This window comes from Streptopelia decaocto (assembly GCF_964273445.1).
Source record: "Streptopelia decaocto genome assembly, chromosome: 13".
Taxonomy (NCBI): Eukaryota; Metazoa; Chordata; class Aves; order Columbiformes; family Columbidae; genus Streptopelia; species Streptopelia decaocto.
In genome coordinates this window covers 4383341-4405557 of record NC_138668.1, presented here as the reverse complement: position 1 = coordinate 4405557, position 22217 = coordinate 4383341, and the positions used below count along the sequence as shown (strand labels likewise).

Sequence of the window (22217 nt, the reverse complement as noted above, 5' to 3'; positions counted from 1 at the left end):
ATTGAACAGGTTTGCAATCGCCTGGTTAGCTTTCTAACCAAGGAAAGTTTCTATTTTGCTGTTTGTCCCCCTGCAAGATTCAGAGAGGCTGGTTCGCCCTGCTCCCACTCTGCCCAGAAGATGCTCCTCGCCCTCCCGCCAGGCAAACAGAAAATTTGGCAAAGCAAAGCTGAAACCAGAGGCAGGAGGTCAGGTTCCTTGCTTGTTATTTTTCAGCCTCTGTTTTGGTTCTGGACTTTTTGCTTCTCCCAAACCAAGAACATCCCCTGGTACAAATGTCCACGTTTGGTGGGTAGCTCGCAGGACAAGGCGTCACCCGCGTGTCCCACTGACCCAAGAAGGTTTCTTTCCTTTCTAAGGGTTACGATGGAGGAGACAGCGTTCAGTGACCACCACTGCTGTCCTGTTTCTGCCCAGCAGCTCTCCCTCCCCCGGACACCCCAGGCACTTCATTGCCACCGGGTTTTTCTGCTCCCAGACCGGGTTTCCCACAACTGTGCACTGTTTGTTGTGTAAAGAATCGCCGGTGTGCAACACCAGGGTGGTTCTCCTCGCAGCCTCGCGCAGAGGAGCTTTGCTTTGCTATGGAATTTGGCATCTGTTTGCAGCTCTCTCCCCAGGAACATACACTATGAGAGCGCTAAGTTTCCATTTCATCTTAACATTTTTGAGGGCAGCAGAGACAGACTGGAGATTTGATCAGACTGGGAAGGACAGAGTTGAGGAATGCTTTTAAAGGGAAGTCACGAACAAAACGTACGTCTTAGGTATGAGAAGAAACACTACGGTCTTCATACTGAAGGATAACGTGAAGTTATTGAGCTCCTTGGAAACCCTCCCTCCCTCTACACGCAGAGATTGCCTCCAGTAATCAACTCTCCCACTGATACAGAGTGCTCAGCAATGCATTTAGAATACCCCAGCGTGGAGAAAAGGGAAAGGCCACGATTTACAGAGGCCTTTCTAACACTTTGGGGCTTGTTTTGACACGCTGGCTCTCTTGGGGGACACCCCTTATTTCAGCAAGCAAACCCCAGGACCGAACGCGCCCTCCCATACGCTCAGCAGCAGAAAGCAGAAAGCGTTAAACTTATCAAGACCTTTAAGTTTTCAAAGTCTTTCTGGTATTTTTCCCTCAAGGTGGTAGCGTTGCCCTCCAGGTGCTTGTTCTCCAGCTCATCCCTCATGACGTTCATCTGCGCCTCCAGCTCCTGGATACGCTCCCTCAGACCGTGCATGGAGTCCAGGTCACCGCCGGGGCCCTGCCCGGTGCCACCTGCCTCACCGGCCACCCAGGTGTCCCCACCGCCCGGGCCTGCCGGGGGGGACACCTCCGGGTGCCGCCTCTGGTACTCGTCCAGCGTCTCCTGCAGGCGCTGCAGGTTCTGGCCGTAGTGCTCCTGCAACGCCTGCAGCTCCTCGCCGTGGATGACCTGCAGCTCCTTGATCTTGGCCTGGAATTTGTCCTCCAGCATCTGCATCTGCTCCAGGTGATACTGCTCCATGTTCTGCTTGTCACGGACGATGGCATCCAGCTGGTTGAGACCCTCCGCCCTCTCAGCCTTCAGAGCATCCTCTGTCCTGTTTAGTTGCTCTATCACGTTTCGAATCTCCTCCTCATACCGTCCCTGCAATTCGCTCAAGCTGTTGTTGTGTCGACGCTCTTCTTCCTCCAAGAGTCTTCGCTGACTCTCGAGCTGGGACACCTTCGCTTTGAGGTCGGCGTTCTCCCGTTCCAGCATGGCGATCACCTCGCCGTACTCACCCTGCTGCTTTCTGAGCAAGTCTTCGTACTCGTCCCGAAGGAGCGAGACCGTCTTGACGCGCTCCTGGCAGAGCACGTCCATGCTCTGCAAGGACTCCTTGTAGGACTTCAGCTCTCTCTCGTACTCCAGTCGGACTTTGCAAGCAGCGTAACAAACCTGAGCCTGAACTATCGCATCCTGGACTAACAAAGAGGAATAGCGTTCAAGGTCTCCCATGCACGAATGGTAGGAAAGACTCTGAGATATCTTCAGGAGCTTCTGGCAGTCTCTCACTGCCTCCTCGGGAGGCAGGGAGAGTAAGGCAACAGAGATTTCCTTCAGAACGTTTGATTTGTCCTTTAGTTGTTGGGCAAGATCTTCCTGAATGGAAACAAGAGCTTCACCACTATGGTCGGGCAGACCACCAGTCTCCTCCGCCTTGGCTAATTCCTGACACGGCACCATTCGGAGGCGGCTCCCGTCCCAGGAGATTTGGGTTCTTTCTGAAGCATCTTTCTGAATTTCGAGTGCTTCAGAAATCTGGTGCATAACTCTGTCAAAATCAGGAGTCCTGTATGCTTTGATGATCTCCTCCAACATGCATTTATGCTGCTGGAGAGCTGTTTTGGTATTATGGAGGTCTTCTTCGATTGTTTTTAACCTCTGATGAAAAGATTCTCTCATTTTCTGTGCGACAAACCCAAGTTCCGCCTTGATCAATGTAGCATCTGCTACAGCACCGAGAAAACATGGAGAAAAGCCCAAACCTGTTGTTTCTGTTTTGCCCTCAGCTTCTCCTTCTCTGGTGCTCAAGTGCACTCTCAGCTCCTCCACCTGGCTCCAGAACTCCCCTTCCAGCAGCAGCTTCTTAGATAGGACACTGGCCAAGTCGACTGCTGTATGAGAAACATTTCCCGGCTCCAACAAAACCACCTCAGCCGTTCCCTGGATCTCTCTCAGGAGCTGAGATATCTCAGAACTTGCATTTTTCAAAGACTCTGCGATTCGGTTGATGAGAGAGGCCTCGAATGCCACTCTCTCTGAAAGCCACCTCAGCTGGCCGGCGTCAAACGTTCCCGCTCGCTGCTCCTTGGAGACGTGCTTCTCTTCGCCCAAAAACCCTCCTTCTGGAGTGGGGCTTCCCGCGATAAGGCTTTCACCCTGCTGATACTCCGAGGGGACTGACACCCCTCTCAAGGCTTGGATTGCATTTGATAAGGTGGTTTCCATGCTGGACAAAGCGACAAGGAACAAATCACCCTCTTTTTCCTTGTCTGATGTGGGCAAAGATCTTAGTTGCTCCCTGCACTTCTCTAAACAAGTCAGCGCTTGATCGTTTTTCACTTGGAAACCTCCCAGCTTGCTAACGTGATTTTCTATGAGCTTGAACTTTTCCTGCCTCTCGCTCTCCAGCTGCGACATCAAAGCGCTGACTTGAGATAAGCTGGTCTGAAGCTGATCCCGCAGCTGGGACTCCGTGCTGGCCCACTGATGGTGGAGTGCGATGAGCGTCTCCTGATTATGGCCGTGCTGGCTTTCAAGCTTCATTGTTACGTCTTTGAGTTTTTCCTCTGTAATATAAAGTTTGGTCTCCAGGGAATGGATGATTGAGAGATAGGTCTCGGAGTCGCTTGTCCCCGACGATGGGTAACCAAGGGCTGGCTCTGATGACATGCTTTCTTCAGACAGCGACCTGTCTTGGCTCGTGTCTGAAGAGGTACTGCTTGTCCAGTTCTTCTCTGATCCGTCCAGATGGATGTATTTTTGGCACTGGATGCTTGAGAAACGGATTCTTTGCCTCTTGGCCCCCATGATTCCTACGTCAGGCTTTGCTAAGGCTTTCTGAACTAACTCTTGGTCCTGGAGCTCTACAGCTTTGGATGGGGAGCCAAATTCCTCTACTTGCCTCTGACTGGTCTCAAGAACCTCATCCTCCTCCTCCTTCAGTGCGTAAGTCAGAGCTGGGAGGACATCCTGAGTTTGCAGAGCCTGCCCCAGTTGGGATGCTTGACTTTCGTCAGCCTCCAGACTGGGGCCAAGGTCTTCTGCCTCCTCAGCACACGGGGCTGTGCCTATATTAGCTAATTTCTTTAAAGCCTCCTCCTTGGCCTTTAGCTTTACTTTAGTCTCCTCTAAACTGCTATCTAAAGCGACCATTTTAACCAAGGCCTCACTGAGATCTTGATCCTTCTTCTCCACAATTCTCAAGTGCATTTCCTTAACGTGTCTCAGCTCTTCTTCTTTTTCTTTCAGCACCTTCTGCACACCCTGGAACTGATCCGACACCTCCTCAAATGATCGCTCCAGATTGTGGTAGTTGGTCTCTTCCATTTTCAACTTTGCTTGCAGCTTTGCGACTTCGTTATCCGACTCGGCGACCTGATTCATGAGCTCGTGGAAGCGACATTTGATCTGATCTCTTTCCCTTTCCAGCTCCTTGATGTGCTCCGCCAGTTTCTGGATGCTGGCCTCCTTCATCACCAGCTGCTCCTCCAGCTGGTGGACGAGCTCGCTGCCTTCAAACTTGGCACTCAGCTTCTCCTTCTGCAGAATCTCCATTTGCTGCTCGGTATTTTGCAGCTGGTTCTCATACTCGTTGGCCTTATCCTCCACCTCCTTCAGACTCCGTATTAAAACCTGCCTTTCCCTCTCGCAGCTCTCCAGCAAAGCCTCGTAATTCTTCTGCAGCTTCTCCTCCATGAGGATCCGCGCTTGCTCGCTCGCATTCAGCTGCCTGCTCAGGTCCGCGATCCTGTCCTGGAGCCTCTGCACCTCCTTCTGATGGTCCCTCTGCAAAGCCTGTTGCATCTCCAGGTCCCGCAGCTCCTGGGTCTTCTCCAGGAGCAAAGCCTCCGCGTTCTTCAGCTTCTGCTCGCTGGCCTTCAGCTGGGAGCTGAGCGCGGCCTCGCCGTGCTGCCACTCCTCCAGCTGCTCCTTGGCCTTCTCTTTTTCACTCCTCAGGTCGTTGCGGAGCTTGGCCAGGGTTTGCTCCTTGATGGAGAGCTCGGCCGCCGCGTTGCTGAGCCTCGCCTGCAGGCTCTGAATCTCGGCCTCGTGGTGCCGGATCACGTCCTTGGCCTCGGCGTAGCTGCGCTTCAGCGACTGAATCTGCTGATTGATCAGCTCTTGACGCTGGCATTGGGCTTCCAGCTCGCTTTGGAGGTCTTGGTTGACTTTGTGAAGCCTCTGCCACGCACCTGATGGCGAGGCGGCCACCTCGGTCTTAAAAAAATTGATTAAATAGTAGATTAGTAACACTCTTGGCTCTCCCTTCTGAGTGTCACACCTCTGGCCAGGCAGGCCACAGAAATGCTCCTTGCAGCGATTTGGCTGCTACCCACATGTTCCAATTGGGATGATTTGTTCTTGGCACAATTTTTTTGGTTTGTTTTAACCAACTCTTTTTTTTTTTTTTTTGAATGAGCGACAATTGCTTTCCAGTAACAGAAAACATGGACCACAACATCAAAACAGCTGTACAGTAACAGGCTGAAAGGAAAAAAACAAACCAAAATCAAATAGAACCAAAAAACAATGAAAAAGAAACACCAGCAGTAAAACAGACGGACAGACGAGAGAAAAACAGGAAGGGTGAGAAGGGGATGGGAACAGATCGAGAAGAAAGGAACTGCTTTTATAGCATGTTTGTTCATCTTGCTGTGAAACAAAAAGTGCACAGTTCAGGTAACACAGTCCTACCGACCAAAAGCAACAACAGAAAGTGAGGTGACAGCAAATGACATCACATCCCACCCAAACGCAGGGAGACAGGACAGCCGGCGTGGCGATGTCATTTCTGTGACTGCCAAACAGGACTTAGTGCTGCTCATCGCATTAAAGAGATGTTGTTACGCTAAAGTTTAAGACTAAGGAGGATTTAATCTCTCTACCTGCAAAAACAAAAATAAATAAAAATAAAAGCAAAACCAAAAACCAACAAAGGACAAAATGAAAAGCCCGACAAGTGAAGGGAGGGGAAAATGTGTGATGAGAATGTAAAAGAAACCAACCTTTGTGAGATTCAAACCAAAGCAATGTAGCATGCAAAGAGAAAACTCACAGAGAGTCATGCAAAAGGTGACAGAAATTATGTATATTTAAAAAAAAATACACAGACAGGAAGAGGCAAGAGAAGCACAGCGTTAGCCTAGGAATTTGGCCTGCCTTGCTGTACTCTGGTTGCTGATAAGGAAAAGCCCACAGATGTGACACTCAGTTATGTTAAGTTAAATTTCATGCTTTACATCAAAAATCATGCAAGAATCTCCGCCCGGGACAGGTTAGTATGTGACCCCTCCCGCCCGCCGTGTCCGGAGCCCGGGGACGTCTCCGGTTTGCGAGGAGCAGGAGCCCCCGCGGTTTGTCCCTCCCGGTGGGGTCGAGGTTGGGGTGCCCGTCCCGAGGAAGCTCAGAGCGACAGAGGTTACACGAGGCCAGAGAGGCTTCGGTGCAGGGCACATGCATCGGGGTGGGTATTTCAGCGGCTGCTTTATGGAACGTGCAGCGTCTTTTACATGGGGGCAGCGCTTGGGGGTCAGTATGGGGCTGGTCATGCTGCCAAGGGGGGGTTGGTGCCTCCCAGCAGCTCAGGAGGGACGGGCTGGCAGAAGTGGGGCTCCTCCATCATCCCTCCCCACAGACAATGTAGGAAACTCTCCGAAATTAGGTGTGATGGAGGTGGGGGGGGGGACACATGAAATTCAGAGGGTTTGTCCAAAAAAAGGGCTGGGCTGCAGAACCCTCCCACCGATTCCACTCCCTTCACCCCAGCAGGGTTTCCTGGGGTTACTCCTTTCTGCAACAAGACTCTAATCCCTCTGCTCCCAGGGAAACACAAGGGAAATCCACCACCATTAGACTGGAGCAAGCAAACACCTTCAACCCTTCCAAAAACCCTCTCCAGCTTCTAGGTCAAAGTTTGGGTAACTTCTCATTGTAGTGATGATTTGCTCAGCCCTTCTGCAGGCTTCCTCCTCCTCTTTCCAAGGCACCACGGCCAACTTCAACACACCCAACCTGACAGTGGATTCAGCATCCAGCTTTTAGCGCCATTCCCTGATTTTTCCAGGCTCCAGGCAAAGGGAGGTTGGATGCCTTTGCCCCAGGGAAGTGGGAGTTAAGTTACTCTCCCAGCGCTGCCAAGTGAAAATGGAACTCCTCCAAGCAAGCGTCGTCAGCTCGAGGACTCCAGAAATAAATGCATTAATGAGTAACTCCTCCAAGGAGATCAGTGGCAAGGCAGGCAAGATGCCCCCCAACCTGGGCTGGCTCCGCTGCCTGTGCAACTTCTTTGGGGGAAATTACTCCTGGGAGAAATAAGGACGTAAGGTTCAGTGCCCACACCAGGTTTGCTGCCCTGGGAGCGCAGCGTGCGGCCACGCAGGGCTGCTGCGACCCAAAGCCAGTCTGGCCAGGTAGATTCGAGCAGGTCAAAACGCTACCCCTTCACAAAACAGGACGAGGGACCCCTGAGAGCAGCCACAGGCTGCCCTGTGGCCATCGTGGCTCCTCCGGGCACGGATCCTTCCAGAGGAAGGGCTGGAAAAAGTCCGCTTTGTTTGGAGGAGGGGAGGAAAGGCTTCCCAAGAGACTCTCCCATCTCTTTTGCCAGAACCTCCAAAACACACTTCTAGGATTTACTGAGGAAAAGCACCTTGTAATGGAAGAAACCACCTGCTGCACAGGCAACACAGCACAGGACGGATCAGAGGTGGACTTTGCTGAGGTACCATCTATCTACCATGGCTGTGGTGTTCTCCCTCTGGGACATCAGCAGATAACGCTATTTTCTGTCTATTGCATCCCAGATCAGAGGTTTTGCTAAGCAGATGACCCTGGTGAGCCTACAGATTCAACAATATTTGCAGCAAGGTCCAGTCTCTCACAGCCCACTCAGTGATGCACATCCCCGTGTAAACCAGGATGTCCCCATGAGCACCCTGGACTGAAGGCCACACCAGGGTCCCCTTGGGGCGCAGAGGAAGATGATGGATTCCTCTCTCCTCCCTGCTCTCCTACCTGCAACACGTAGCCCTCCCGGGCGCTCTGCTCCCGGCCCAGTGCCACTTTCAGCTGGTCCTGCAGGTGCCGGTTCTGCTCCAGGAGCTCCAGGGCCTCCTTCTGCTTCTGCTCCAGCTGGAGGGACACAAACAGAGACAGCGGCCAGGGAGTGGGCAGGGGGTCGGCCATAAGGAACAACCAGCTCAGAGGGGACGTAGAACAGAATAAACAGGGATTCTGATGCCTCCGCTGCTTTGCTCTGCTCTGGGATTTCATTTTGCCACGGAAAATCCCTCCCCCCAAGAGAACTAAGCTACGTATTAGTTTAATTCATAAACCTCACTGCAGCGAAGGATGAAGGGGACCAGCTCGTGCCAGGCGTGACCCAGACAAATCTCAGCCCGGTTCAGATCAGCGATACTCCTGGTTACTCCACGCCTGCTCCCCTTTCATTCCCGCTAATACACCTTAATCCCAACTAACAACAACCTTTGTTATCCCAGGCATGGAATTCTGCCAAGTGAACTGAGTCTCCTCCTTTCTTTTCCTAAAATCGTAAGATTGTTCGAAGTAGGCTCCACAAAAATGAACCTTCGTGGTGTGTGCTACAACTCCAGCCAGTTTGTAGTTTTGCAGACACAAATCTCTACAGCTGCAGAGACACACAGAATTAGGAGCTTGAATTTCAAGTCTGGTTGATACCCGTCAATTATACCCGGCTAACAACCAACAGAAGTGTTGGCTGCGTTGACTGCAGAGGCAGTAATGAACTCAGGGGGTAACGAAGTCCTACCCTTGCAAGAACAGCCCTTCCTGCAGCTGTGGGAACACGAAAGCTGCTGGCAGAGCTTTATGGGAACGGACACGGATCTGTGCCTGCCAGCTCCCCAGGGGACCCTACAGCACCCCCACTCATTGCTATTATGAAGTAGGAACAAATGCAGATTTTTTAAGCCTGGCTCAGGCTTTCTGCAGGGGCCTGGAGGCCATTTCGCAGGCAGCCTGCACCCCACACACCCCGCTTTACCTCCTTCTCCAGCAGTGTGGTCAAGTGCTGCTTCGCCAGCCCCTCGTCCTGGTCCTCGGCGTGGGCGAGGTGCAGGGGTGCGATGGGGATCTGCTTCTCCTCCCGCAGCGGGGTGGTCTCCACCTGGTGCCAGCGCTGCTCGATCTCCACGTGGACGTTTTGCGGTTTGATGTCCGCCGGGACGGGCAGGATTCGGTCCACCTCCATCCTCAGCACCTCTTCTGACCCTGCCCCGTCCACAGCATCGATCATCTCGAAGCGCTTGCGCCGTTCCTCCCGCCGTCGGGCCCGCTCCCGCTCCAGCTCTCCCGGGTCAGCATCAGTGGCACCAGCGTCCCTGGGGAAGGCGGCAGAGCCGCTCTTGGAGGAGTCTGCAGCATTTGCACGCTCCTGTGCCAGGGCTTGCTGGATGGGGCGAAATTCAGCCCAGTCAAAGGTCTTGGACCGTCCCTCTCGCCGGCGCTCCCGGGCACGGCTCCGCTTCTGCTCGGGGTCCAGCTCAGCTTGCTCTGCATCTGGCTTCTCGCTTGCCTTTGGACCGGTCTCGAAGGAAGAGCTTGTTTTGCTTTTCTCTTCCGGCAGGGAGCTGCAAGGAGAGAGAGGGTGAAGGAAAGCGTCAGCGGGTGCTCGAGGCGGCCAGGTGCTCCCACGCATGCCTCCAAGAGCTGGGTGGAGAGGGGCTGCTGGAAGCCCAAGCCAATGCCACGTGGGTGCCCCTCAGCCCGTCTCCTGTCACCTCTCGGGTGCAGGAGCTGTCGCTGCCCTTCCCCGGGGTCGTGCTGGTGTGCAAAGCCTTGGTGCAAGCGGCACCCCCCGGAGAGCAGCGGCTCATCCCGACCTCGCTCCTCCTCGGCAGCCACCCCAGGGCTGGTGACCGTGACCCACGGCCAAGGCAGCAACCCCGAACCATCCTGCCAGGCGGGGAAGAGGCTCCAAAAGCTCCTCCAGCACCCGCTGGTGGGCTCACCGCCCGCAGGGCTCCGTGCACACACACCGGTCGACATGGCCAACGTCACTTGCTGGGAGGATGCCACCAGTCCCACCAGTGTCAGTCTGGCTGCAGGGTGGAGACACACGGAGCAGCTCCCAGAGGTCTCGGGTAACAGGGGGAAGGTTTTTTTTTCCTTGAGCTTGGCAAAGTCAGGTAATAATGGGTCGAAAACTTCTCCCTGCCGCTATCTGCGCTGAAGGCACAGATCTCCCCTGGGGAAACCAGCCTCGGGGGCAGCGCTGTGACATGGGGGCTGGATGCCGTATGGTGTAGCAAGGAGAGCAAGAGTTATTCAACACATGGCAGAAGTCACTGAAAATGCTGATTTCTCAAGCAAGGAATGATTTTTTTTTAGTGCTGAGTTAGAGGGTGGTGGGTTGAGAGGGGAGACATACTTGTCAAGCAGGGGAAAGTTAATAGGGAAAGGCAATACCGTTGCCAACCTAATCCATAATGCAGTATTAGCTTATTAAAGGTAGACATGCCAGCCTTGGAACATGCAGATCAAAATTAAAAAAAAGAAAATAGCAGTATGCTGAGTTTGCAGAGGAAGCCCAGCCCAAAGGGCTGAACCCTCTTTACTATCACAAGCCCCCGAGATGCCTCCTGAGGCACAGCCAGGCTGATTCCTGGCTCTCCCCCTTCCAGCATCTCCCCAGGCTCCAGCCTCCAGTGCAGCTTCCACGAGCTTTCTAGAAGAGCTGGAAAGCTGCTCCCCCAGTGCTTTGCTGTGGGCAAACCACCATTGCTGGGGCTCTGAGCTCTGCAACCATGTGCACCGAGGCTGCCGAGAGCCGGGGGAGCAGCAGCAGCATCGCGGCTTCTCCATAACACAGCCCAGCTCCCGCAGCCAACAACCTCGCGTGTGCCCAGAACAAGGAATGGAGCAGAAGAGATGACTCTGCATGGGGCCAGGGTTAGTATCTTCCGATGCACTTTCACCCAGGATCAAACCACAGGCTCTGTAGAGCTGGGTTTAAGAAACTCTGGCAGTTACAGGTTAAACCAGCTCGGATATAATTCCTGCTTCAGCTCAGCCACTTGCAGCTAATAAAATAAACCCAAAAGGCGCCACAATGAAACCTTCTTGCTTCTCAACTATTTGAAGATAGTGCATGACTGCAAAGCCAGGCACTTAGTCTGGAGTCAGTGGGTGATTACAGCTGCCTTTTCAATAAGAGATGGAGCCTTAAAATGGAGAAGAGCACAAGGAAAAAAGGGGTCCTGGGGCCTGTCGGACATTGCTGAGAGACAGAAATTACACTGCTCTAAATACCACGTGGAAGAATCTCAGCATTTCTAGAGGTGTCGTCTCTCACAGGCTCATTTCTCCTCTGCTGCTTTCCAAAGGACATGGGATGTGTGTCAGGGAGCGCAGGGACGGCCGCTGGGAATCGGGCAAAGAGACTCACAAGACTGGCCCAAAGTTTCTCACTTCATCTCCCGGCAAGTGTGCCACGGCTATTAATTCTGCTGAAGCATTTCACGTCTCTTCCATCCCAGACAAATTAATTTACATCACACGGGAGAGGGGGGTTCTTTGCCTCACAATGGTATTTATAGGTCAAAACAAAAAGGTGTTTTTTTAAATACAGGTGGCTTTGGGAGGAGTGCAAGTTGTGAGCAGTGAAGCATGTGAAGGTTGCAGGGAACTGGGGGGCACTGGGCAACTCAGCCTCACCGGGCTGGGAGCCGAACAAGGACCCAGCGCCAAAGAAGCCACCTTCTTTCTTTGTGGGTATTTCATATCTGCATGGACATCATTAGCGGGGTGTAATTAGTGCCTCTGCAGATTGCAGGGCATTGCTGAGGGCAGGGAGCAGCGCAGCACCTGCCCCCTCCCCGGCTGCTGACACACGTAGCAATATAAACAGTAATTAGGACTTGAGTAACCGAGAAAACGTGTGTTTGGCTCGGTGGAGAAACGGCAGTGGGTTAAAGAGACACAGTGAAGGGCTGCAGGTGGCCCTGGGGACGGGGAGAACGCTGCCCTCCCGGCAGAGCCGAGCATCCAGAATAATGCCCCTCTCATGCTGCGCCGATGTTTGCCACCTCCCCATCAGGAGCCTTTGTCCATCTGTCCTTCGGCTTTCCAGCAGCCCCGTCTGTAAGCCGCTCCCCAGGTGCGGATATTAATGATGTATCCAAATCCAGGCGGGACGGGCTGGGACACCCCACACACCCCCATGCCGTGGCAAAAGGTTTTCGAGCAGGCACCGGGTGAACGCAGCCCCCACGCACGGCACAGCCCTTCGCAGCTCTAACCCCATCCAAAACCAGCGTGGTGGAAAATGAAAGAAATGCACCTATAATTCCCTTTTCCCCAGCCCAAGATTGAGATTCCCGGTTCTGTTTATGCAGCGTAACAAGTTACTGCCCAACCGGTACCTGCGCTTGGACCCTCTCACTGGGGTAAGCCAAGTCTAACCCCTTTGCGTGGGCTCAGAGCAGATGCAGAGCACAAGACTGTCGTGCTGCAGTAACCTGTTAGGCTAGAAATATATCTGGCTCTTTAAAGGCTGAGAGGTCCCCTTAAATTTCCTTGGTCTTCATCTTCATATCTAGTCACATCGGAAGATACCAGTGTGGGGAAACCAAGTGTCAAGATCAGGTTGCTTCTTCCCTTCTCTCTGGCTTTTATTCAAAGAAAAACAAAAAAACGAGGGGGAAAAAAGAAAAGAAAGAAAAATAAATGGAAACTGCAGGACTTCCCATCCGAAGTGCAGGAAAGGAGGAGCATGCAGTGAATCACAAGATATACAAACCACAAAACGTTTATACAGGAGAGAACACAGTTTTCCAACCTGGGCTTCAGCACGGATAGTTTCAAAGAGAAGTTTTTCCTGGGATTGCATGGAAATCAAACATACAGAGGAGTGAGGAGAGAGGCGGCTTCCCCAGCACCCCCGCGAGATCCACCAGAGCTCAGGCAGGGCTGGGAGACGGTGGCCGAGCACCAAGCGGGATGGGGAAGGAGAGGCTGGAGCATCTCCAGGTCGACAGCACCAGGTGAGAAGAGCCATTCCGTCAACGTGGGGGACAAACCTGGCAAAAAACCTGCTCTTGCGGCTATGGTAGGGGCAGGAGACGGAGTTAATGGTGCGGCCGTGTCCACGAAGCCTGTAAGAGGTGGCCTGTACGAGCGTGGCTGGCACAATTAGCTGTGAGGAGGTCAAACGCCCTTTACCCGCAGTCGCAAGCGCTCACAGAAGGGACTCTGTGAAGCAGGGGGGTCCCTTCCTCTGGCTCTGATGGCAGGAGGAGACGCGAGCATTACTAAAATGTAAGGGGAAGGAGCTGCGGCAGCTATCTGGAAGATCAAGAGGAGGGAAGAGGATTTTCTGGCTGGAGTTTAAAATATATCAGAGCCAAAACAGCTTCTCAATTGAACCCTGGGCTTGTGCTGCCATGACCCACGGAGGGGACAGGCAGCTCGTGCTGAACAGTAGCCAGAGGAAAGGGAGAACCCAGCACAACGGAATCCAAGTGGTTTCACAATACCTGGTGGGAATCCAGAGGAGCCTTGATATAGGAACAGTATTTCATATTCCTACACACAAATTAAAGCCACATTTTCAACCCTCTTTGCAATCTGCCTGTGTAAAAGTAATTCAGCGTATCAGCATCCCCACAAAGCGTATACAAATTAAGCCCAGAGAGAGGGATGGTGAGAAAAGAGCCACAGCTTCCAGGAACAGACAGGCTCAGAAAGAGGAAAGAAAGGGACTCAGGGAAGAATTACTCCTGCACAGCAAACCAGACAACTGCAGGGGCTGCTCGACTCCCCCCTTTACCTTGTGACATCCGGAGCAGTGGTGGGGCGAACATGCTTCATGATGGTCTGTATCCAGTTGCGGCGAATGCCCGACGTCATGGCCGAGAGGGTGAACTCCCCTTCCTTCGTCTAGGGAGAGAGGGGGACCGGCTCAGAGCAGCTGATTGCACCCACCAGCACCTTCCCACCCCCAAAATACCATCCTGCACCCAGCCCTGAGCACCCAGTGCCACAGCCCCCCCAGCACGTTCACAGTGGGAATTCATGTTTCTCAGCAATCAGGATAGTTTTGCTGTAGCTGAGACCTTAAGGTTGAGACAAAACTTTCCCTTCTCTCCCTTCATTTTTTATGGGCCAAAAAACTGGTTCCCAAACCCAAGGCCACATCTCTCTGGAGCACTGTGAGGGATGCTGGGTGGCCCCTCTCAGATGTCTGGGGAGATGAGCATCCCCAAGCAGCGGCACAGCACGAGCAGCCCCATTGAGCATCCTGCTAGTCGGACTCTTCCTCCTCCCCATGTTTTCCTTACATGGATCTGGAAGCCGTAGTTTCGCTGAACTGGGTACTCAGTAACATCGTAGCACGTGGATAAATCGATTTCTCCATCCAGGTCAGCTGCCTGGAGAGGGAAGAGGGAGAATAGGTTGTAATGCTTTGCAATGCCAAAGCATGGTGGGCTTGCAAGGAGGCATGCAGCAGGTCCTGGAGAAGCACAAAGCCCTGAAGAGTGATGCTCCAGGACCTCGGCATCTGGGAAGACAACCTGCCCAGGGTCATTTTGGGAGCTCCGCTAGGCACAGAGCAATAGTTTGCACACGGATCAGGATGACACTTACCTCCTCCGCCACCGAATCCCGGTAGTATCTCAGGCTCTGGTCGGTCAGCACAAACCAGTGCTTCTTCCACTGGGGAACAACCAAGACAGGAGAGTTACAATCCTGCTCCTTTGCCATCAGCAGAGCCTGGGCAGTTTGTCACAGGCCACCTGGCAGAGACATTTCGCAGCCTCTCCCCTCCCAGCTCCACACCCAGCTTCACCAAGAGGCTTTCCTGGGGGAAAAGGGAGACCCGAGCAGGCAGCAATGCAAGGGACACCGTGACGGATTGCACTGCCAGGACAAGGATTTCCTCAGCAATGCTGCAATGGCAGAGCACCAGACCCCAGCAACATCAGCCCTGCGTGTGACAGTGAAACACTGCGAGAGCACGGGACAGCCGGAGCTTTCTCATTAGCTCCACTGGTAGGATGATGCTTTTAGTGGCTGCATTTAAAGCCTTGGAGAAACCTTTTTTAATTAAAAAAAAAAAACAAACAGTAAAACATTCATGTCTTATCTGCAGTAGATACAGATTGAGTTGGAGTCTATTCCTGGCCCTTGCTCTATACAAATACACTTCTGCACGGTCCCAGCGAGGCACAGGCTTACCCAAGGCAGCTTCCAGTTAACAATCACTCGCTGCAGCAGCTGATTTCCCCTCCGGCTGCCCACAGATGTGCCCTCAGCCCCCAGGACATGACAAGTCACCCTCATTTTCCCTCAATGGGCTGAGCGGGATGGAAGGAAATCCAGGGAAGGGGCAGTCTGCAAACAGCCAGGGCACCCGCGCTGCTGCGGCATCAGTGCCCCTGCAGCACATCCCGCATCCCCCTGGGAATGACGGGAGGAAAGCGGCAGTGGCCGCTTCCCTCAGTGCCAACTCTGAGAGCCATTTATTTATCTCTTGGCCTTGTTATTTCCCCGGCACTCAAGAGACCTTATCTGAGCCTCATTACTGACGCCAAAGAGGTTGCTGGGTCACAAAGGAGATGAGACTAAGAGAACTGGAACATGAAAACAGTGCTGCTACCCAAGGTGCCCTGGCTTCCTAGAAACTACGACACAATACCCAGCTGTGGGGCTTTGAAACCTCCCCAGGACAGAGCACCAGCTACTCCTGCTCCAAGGCGAACACTGTTTGCACAGAGTTTGCACACAACCGCTGCTGCCAGGCTGCAGAGCTGCTCTAATTCCCTGTCACTGCTCTGCCCAAGTGCCCACAGCCGGTTTCCTCCATCTGGAGCACAGCCCAATGCTGATCTATTCTGTCAGCTGCTGGAGACCGGGACCAACCACGGCACCAAAGACTGAGATGAAGACCAGAGCTCCCCCCGCACTCACCTGCCCATCCTCGTACTGCTTTGTCAACCAGCCCTTCTTGAAGTTCAGCAGGTCGGGCTGCAAGAGAGGAGAGAGGTGATCAGAGGGGATGGGAAGAAGCATCTGCACCCAGAGTCACAGAATCATTTTGGTTAGAAAACACCCTCAAGATCATTGAGTTTAACCATTAACCCACCCCTGGCACTACCCCATGTCCCTGAGAACCTCATCTCTGTTCAACCTCTCCAGGGATGGTGACTCCACCACTGCCCTGGGCAGCCTGTTCCAATGCCCGACAGCCCTTTTTGAGAAGAAACTGTTCTCAAGATCCAAACTCAACCTCCCCTGGTGCAACCTGAGGTTGTTTCCTCTCGTCCTGTCACTTGTTCCTTGGGAAAAGAGACCAACACCCTCCATGCTACAACCTCCTTTTGGCAGCTGCAGAGAGCGATCTGAAGACAACAGCAGTGGCTTGATAAAACACAGCGCAGCAATAAAAGAGACCGGCAACAGTTAAATTCATAGAATAGTCTGCGTTGGAAGGGACCTTTAAAGGTCATCCAGTCCAAACTGGATCATTATACTGTGTGGTGGCTTAATGTTCACTCCTGGGTGGAACAGAGACCTGTTGTACCATTTATTCAGGCTGTTCCCTTCCTCGCACTTCTCTTGCAATTTCCTACTGCTACACCAGCATTACGGAGGAAGATATAAGGAATGAGCAAGACTGCGGGCAGTCTTTTCCCTCTATTATGTATTACAAAAGACAAAATATGTGCTGCTGATGCAAGGCTGCAGGGTTCAAAACAAGAGTGAGTTCCCAATGCTGGAAATGCAGGGAATCCCAGCACTGAGTCACCCAAACAACACCGGCTCTCTCCTCCAAAGTGGGTGCATTGGGATGCTGGAGCTCTGAGAAAAGGGACCAAGAGAGTGTGTGATAACTCCCGCCAGCCCTGCCCATGCGTAGGGAAGGATGTGGTGGCAATGCTTTCGCTCACCAAAAGCCGAGTTCCTCCAGCTGTTGCATGTGCTGCGGAGCGGAGGAGGAAAGGACAGCGGTGTGTGAAACGCAGCTGTGGCCTCTGGAACAGGCAGCAATGGAAAACTGGGGTCTGGAAGCCTGTTCAATCAAACCCAGGCCGTACGGCGGCATCGCGCATTTCAGGGCTCCCACAGCGGCAGGAACCCAGCCCCGCTCCACAAAAACACAAGGGAAAGTAAATGCCACTCTGCCCTTCCCAAATCCCTGGAGAATCAGAGGAGGGAGCGGACAGACGCCAGCGTGAGCAGCCCCGGCTGTGATGGGGCTGCAGGCAATAAACAGAGTCCCATCAGGACCTGCTGACGAGGCAGTGATAAGCCACAAACAAACTACAAAGAAAACTGCATTTGCACTCACTACATCCATCTCTGAAGTGGGCTATGAGAGCTGGGCATCCTCACCTCAGCCCTGATTCACCCTGAGCGACTGATACCATCACGCGCCAGCTGCTTCTCTGCCAACGTGCAGATGGGATCATTCTTCCAGGATCTGGGTCCTGTTTAAAGGTCTTTCTTGTACAACAGGAGAGCGTCAAGCAAAGGATCTACATTTTGGATCAAAACCAACCAGCTCCCAACCATGCACTTCACAGAGAAGGAAAACAGAAGGACTGCAAGTACTACAGTTGCTCATGGACTTGTTATTTATTAAGTGGGAAGAAGCACAGGGCAAGAATCTTCTGCAAAAGCAGATAAACCCCTCCTTGGAAGTCTGGGACCAGCTGCCACCAAAGGGTGTGGACATTAGAAACCAAAACCAGATGAAACACTTGATGGAACAGGCACCCATGCAGTGCGAGCCACAGCTCGGCTGTAACCCACCAAAGCTAAACAGGGATGAACTCTCCCTCGGCTTTTATCCTGGCAGAAAACCGATCTGATCTGACACAGTGATCCCGATGGGCAAGCGGGAGTCTCGCAATCACAGTCACAAGTCAGCAGGAGTGCAGGTTTTTCTTATGTTGCTACTTTTATAGCCGGAGAGGCACAACGAAGGCTATTTCATACAAGGAAAAGGTTTTCATCCCACTGACCGTGATGATTTTCTTGCCTTCACCAGATGAGGTGCACTGCCACTCGATGTGCACTTCTTGCACCTTTTTATTAGCACCAAGAATTTAAAAATCGCTCTTGTGTCTCCACAAGTCTACATAAAAAGCTACTACAGAAATGCTAAGCTACTACATTTTTCTGAGAAGTCCTTCAACAGACGCTGTCTGTCCATGAAAAATGTCGCTCGTATTTACAATGGCTGTGTAATTTTTTTGAGAGATTAGCAAGTGTATTTATTTTGTTCCTACAGAAGGGTGGTGAGAGAGAGGAAGGCGTTTTGTGTTTATTCTGTACTGTTTGCCTCCAGGTCTGGTGAGCATTTGAAATATGCAGAGGGAGGAAAAAGCTCAGGAGGGCAGGTTGAGCCCTTCCTCGCAGCCTTCATCCCGCTTGCAAGTGCATAAACATCAAGGCAGAGGCATTAGAAAACTAGGCCATGTGTTAAGCTCTCCTTAACACATCAAGTGTGAAGCCGAGTCACCAAAACCTGCTCCTGGCTATGGGGAAGAACCAGACAGTCCAGTTTTCACTGGATCTGCCCGGGAATTGCCTCGCACGTCCTGCCCACGGCAGAGGGCACAGTGGCTCACCGTCATGGAGGACTCCGTGGACCTTCTGTCCAGCGACTTTGCCCGGCGATGAGGGGACAGAGGAGATGCAGAGACATCCAGGATGGAGCCCACAGCTGCAGCTTCACAAGTGAAGTCCTGTGTAAACACCATTAGCCCAGATCAGCGCAGGAACTAGGGCAGCAAGTCCTGCTCTCTTGGCTCATGGCATAAAAATCCACATATTTAAGGGGCATCTCAGGCTCAGAACAAGCGTCATTTCATTGCCAGTACCTCTTTTTTTGTCCTCTCAGGCATTAGTTTGTTCCCAATACATCTAAGTATATCTGGGACTCTCAAGACTGCCTGTTTCTTTTGTTCCTTCATCCCACCCTGATGTCCTGCCACACCAGATTTGAAGTTTCCTTCCTTCTATTTTGGAGGAAGAAGAAAAGACAGCCTGATTTTCCACTGATCTGTGGCTGGGCCAGGGAGCAGAGCAGCAAAGCAGCAAACCTGCACAGACCGAGCTCACACAGTGGTTTTGCCCGTTAGCGACTCCAGATCCCCTGGGACAAACCCCAGAGCTAAACCCTATAGCCAAACGCTCTATCCGGGGCTGCTGGATCCCAGGTTCCATCCTCCAAACCCAACCATGAGACTTGGGCTGAGCAGCTCACCCGTTTCCGCGGGAAAACCCTCTTCTCGCTCCTGCCCTGCCGCGTCTCGCTGGAAAGGGCAGCGCCGGCCGACACGTTCGTTTCCATGTGCTCCGCATTCTCAATATCTAATGCCTCAAATTTTTCAATCACCTGGGACCGCCTGGAAAACAGAGAAAGAGAAAACCAGAGCCGGTTTAAACACAAGAACAGCGACTGCGCTGAGCTGTACAATCCCATAAATTTAAGGTTGCAGAATTGCTCGACCCAGAGTTCATGCACAACACCTGGCTTTTGGTCCCTGTTTCTCTGCAAGCTCTAGTGTGCACAAATCTGGAGCAAAATTCCCCAATCTGCAGACAAAGTGGGGAAAAACCTCACCCTACTCAGCCCCACAAATAGTAACTTAAATATCTAGAAAACCCCTGCAAAACCAGCGATAACTTTACACTTGTGAATTTTACAGCCCTTTGAGAATCAGGGATTACTGAGCGGCTTCGGCTTAAGCTTTGTCTTTATTCTCTGGCACAGCAGCTATCGATGGCTCCCCAGGCCACAGAGCAGAGACACATCAGACCAAGCTGGGGGGCAGAGGGAACCGGTATCTACGGGCCACCCCACGTGTTCACCCTCTAAAAACTCAGCCCCGCATGGGTGACATCCACAGGATTGCACTGAGTGTGGAGCATCCACAGGTGCCTCCAGATAGTGGGTCTGGCTCTGCCCTTCTCTGAAACTGGTCTGCAAGTCTGGTATGGACAGCAGGGAGCACAACTTGGGCGCTCAGACCATGTGGCCCATCACATGGTGGCACACTTGTCTCCGAGGATGGAGGAGAACTCTGAAGAAATGTGCATGGAGAAGGAGCCAAGCCTAGACCAAACCCAAATGGGATGCTCCTAAGAACGACCAAACAACAGGCAGGTGGAATTAAAAGCGCCGTTTCAGCATGAAAAGCTGCTCGCTGACCCACAGGAGAGGAAATACTGGAATTTTCAAAGGACCTGCTGGTGTCTAAGTTTGCATGCCTGGGGCTCTGGGCAGGTATCAACCTCAGGTCTTTAATCACAACCTGGGAATGTGAAGCAATAACCCAATATACACACCAGCTGAGCTCCAAGCTGTGAGGTTTAAAGCTCAATTTCAAACCTCCTCAAAAAGCTCCATCTGGGTGGGTTCCGGACAAAAAATTTGGACCCACGCATTCTGCATCTAAACTCGGGGCTGCCTGCTCTGTGCAAACCTCTGATGTGCATGAAAATCACAACGGCAACCACACGAGGAGAAACAGGTTATCCAAAAAACCCCATTTTTAACACTTCCCACAAAAAGGAATAGCAGGTTAAGGACTCAAAAAAACGTGAGATGTTCAGTTTTCAACCAACGTTTGCACCAAATTCCATAAATGAGATAAGAGAGACTGAGCATATCGCATCCCCCAGGGGCGGGGGTGCCCCCACTGCTCAGAGCCAGGCTGCCAGGACCAAAGAGGAAAGGCCAAAAATCAGTGGGGAAGACTTTGCTTTGTAAATTCAAATGTCTCTGATGTTTTTACAGCACACGTGTTCAGCCCCCACTGCCTCCCAGTTTGCAGACTGGGAGCGGGCAGATCCCGGGCTCGTGCAAAGCTCCCGATTTCCCTGGGATGTTCAGCTCATGCGATGTCTGTTCACATAAACCAGCCTGCGGAGCATAAATCCTCATCCTCCGTTCACCAACAGACAGGGAATTATTTTGAAGTTACGATTTTTTAACCCTTTTTACATTTTCCCAGCCATCTCTGAGTCTCAGTTCAGGAGGGAGGAAGAGGTGCGTGAATTAACATTGTCTGTGCCCTATTAGGTGAAGGTCTGAAGAAAAACAAATCGGAAGAAAAACAAAACAACCAAACCCAACCAAAAAAAGCATAAAACAAAATCAAAAGCAGGTTGATTTCTCATGAAAAGGGCTGCACCACCAGGTTGTTCTACGGCTTGAGATTGAGATGAGATGGTAGCGAAGCAGGCGAAGTAAAGGCGGACACGTCACACAGCAACACAGCAGGAGAAGGTGGAGAGCAACAAGACCTGGAAGAAAACAAGGCTGGAAAATGAATGAACAGAAGAGGAAATTATATATCTACACACAAAACAAAATCAAAATCATTCCAGTAATTCGTCATTGAAAAAGGGAGGAGAAAAATCAATCACTGCAACCAAATCACAGCCCCAAGGGTTAATATCATCCAGATTACAGGAAAGAATATATATATATATTTTTTTTTTTTTTTCCCCATTAGCTCAACATTTCAGAGGGGGGTCTGCTAGAGATCCTGGGGGGATGGGGAGCAGCGAGAGCTGCTTCCTCCCAACAGCAGCTCTGTGCTGACCAAATGAGGCTGCACACAGGTACGGGAAAGCGTTTGAAAAGCTGCGGAGCCATTTAGTGCTTGCTCAACTACAAAGCTCATCCCAAGGAGTTCCTCGGCCATGCAGGCTGTTAATTTTTTCCAGGCCACTAAACCCGAGCTACAAACCTTGGCTGTTAGGTGGAGGGGTGGGTGTGGTGGGAAGGAAAGCTTATAAAGACCAGCACGAGCCATCGTTAAAGTGATTTTCTTTGATTGGAAGAAAGGGCTTGTTTTTATTGGATTCATCCATTATTTAGCAGCAAGAAAGACAGCGAGTGTCAGGAAATGGAAGAAGAGTTTCCCCAAAAGGTCCACAAGAATGAAGAGGACAGTTATACAAGAAAAATATATATATATACTTGGGAGAGCAGGAGCTTCTCTCTATGGGTAGAAGCAGCTTTTGGAGCAGAGCCTGACATCTCGAGAAGCTCCAGAGAAGGAATTTGAGAAAGTCTTTTAAGTTATTTCAGGCAGCTCTGCTATTTATCGAGGCCAGGAATACACCTCAGCCCTCTGACCACGTTCCTACAGCAGATCCAGCGGACGCCCCCATGGACTCGTGCCGGCGTGAGCAGAATACGGGGTGAACTGGGAAAGCCGCGGGTTTAGAGGCTGCATCCCTGGAATTATGCAAGAAAAGCCAAATTTGCCAAACAGAAATCCCAGCGCTCCCCGGGGAGCACAGGATGTGGGTAAACCTGCAGCCGCACACCTGGAGGAAGGGGCTCTGGGTCTCTGCACCCCAAGGACCCCCCACCTGATGGGGGTCTCCTTCCCAAAGGTGCTGACGCCTTCCTGAGATGTACCGAGATTTACCCCGGCAGCTGCAGAGCTCTGCTGGAATATG

At 52.1% G+C, this 22217-nt stretch overlaps 1 protein-coding gene across 3 annotated transcripts in view; it reads right to left on the bottom strand.

Moving 5' to 3' along the window:
* Positions 1–22217, bottom strand: part of MPRIP (myosin phosphatase Rho interacting protein) — an 80982-nt gene that overhangs the window by 16975 nt on the left and 41790 nt on the right. For 2 of the 3 annotated variants that reach the window (XM_082064789.1, XM_082064788.1), the window contains exons 8-15: positions 19003–19144; positions 18365–18481; positions 15699–15755; positions 14376–14444; positions 14069–14158; positions 13558–13667; positions 8773–9358; positions 7764–7880 (exon numbers count right to left, since the gene is read on the bottom strand). In XM_082064789.1, coding sequence (XP_081920915.1) covers positions 7764–7880; positions 8773–9358; positions 13558–13667; positions 14069–14158; positions 14376–14444; positions 15699–15755; positions 18365–18481; positions 19003–19144 — 1288 coding nt within the window. Of the gene's footprint in view, positions 1–1100; positions 4968–7763; positions 7881–8772; positions 9359–13557; positions 13668–14068; positions 14159–14375; positions 14445–15698; positions 15756–18364; positions 18482–19002; positions 19145–22217 lie in introns of all 3 variants that reach the window. The other variant, XM_082064790.1, reaches the window with a different exon arrangement.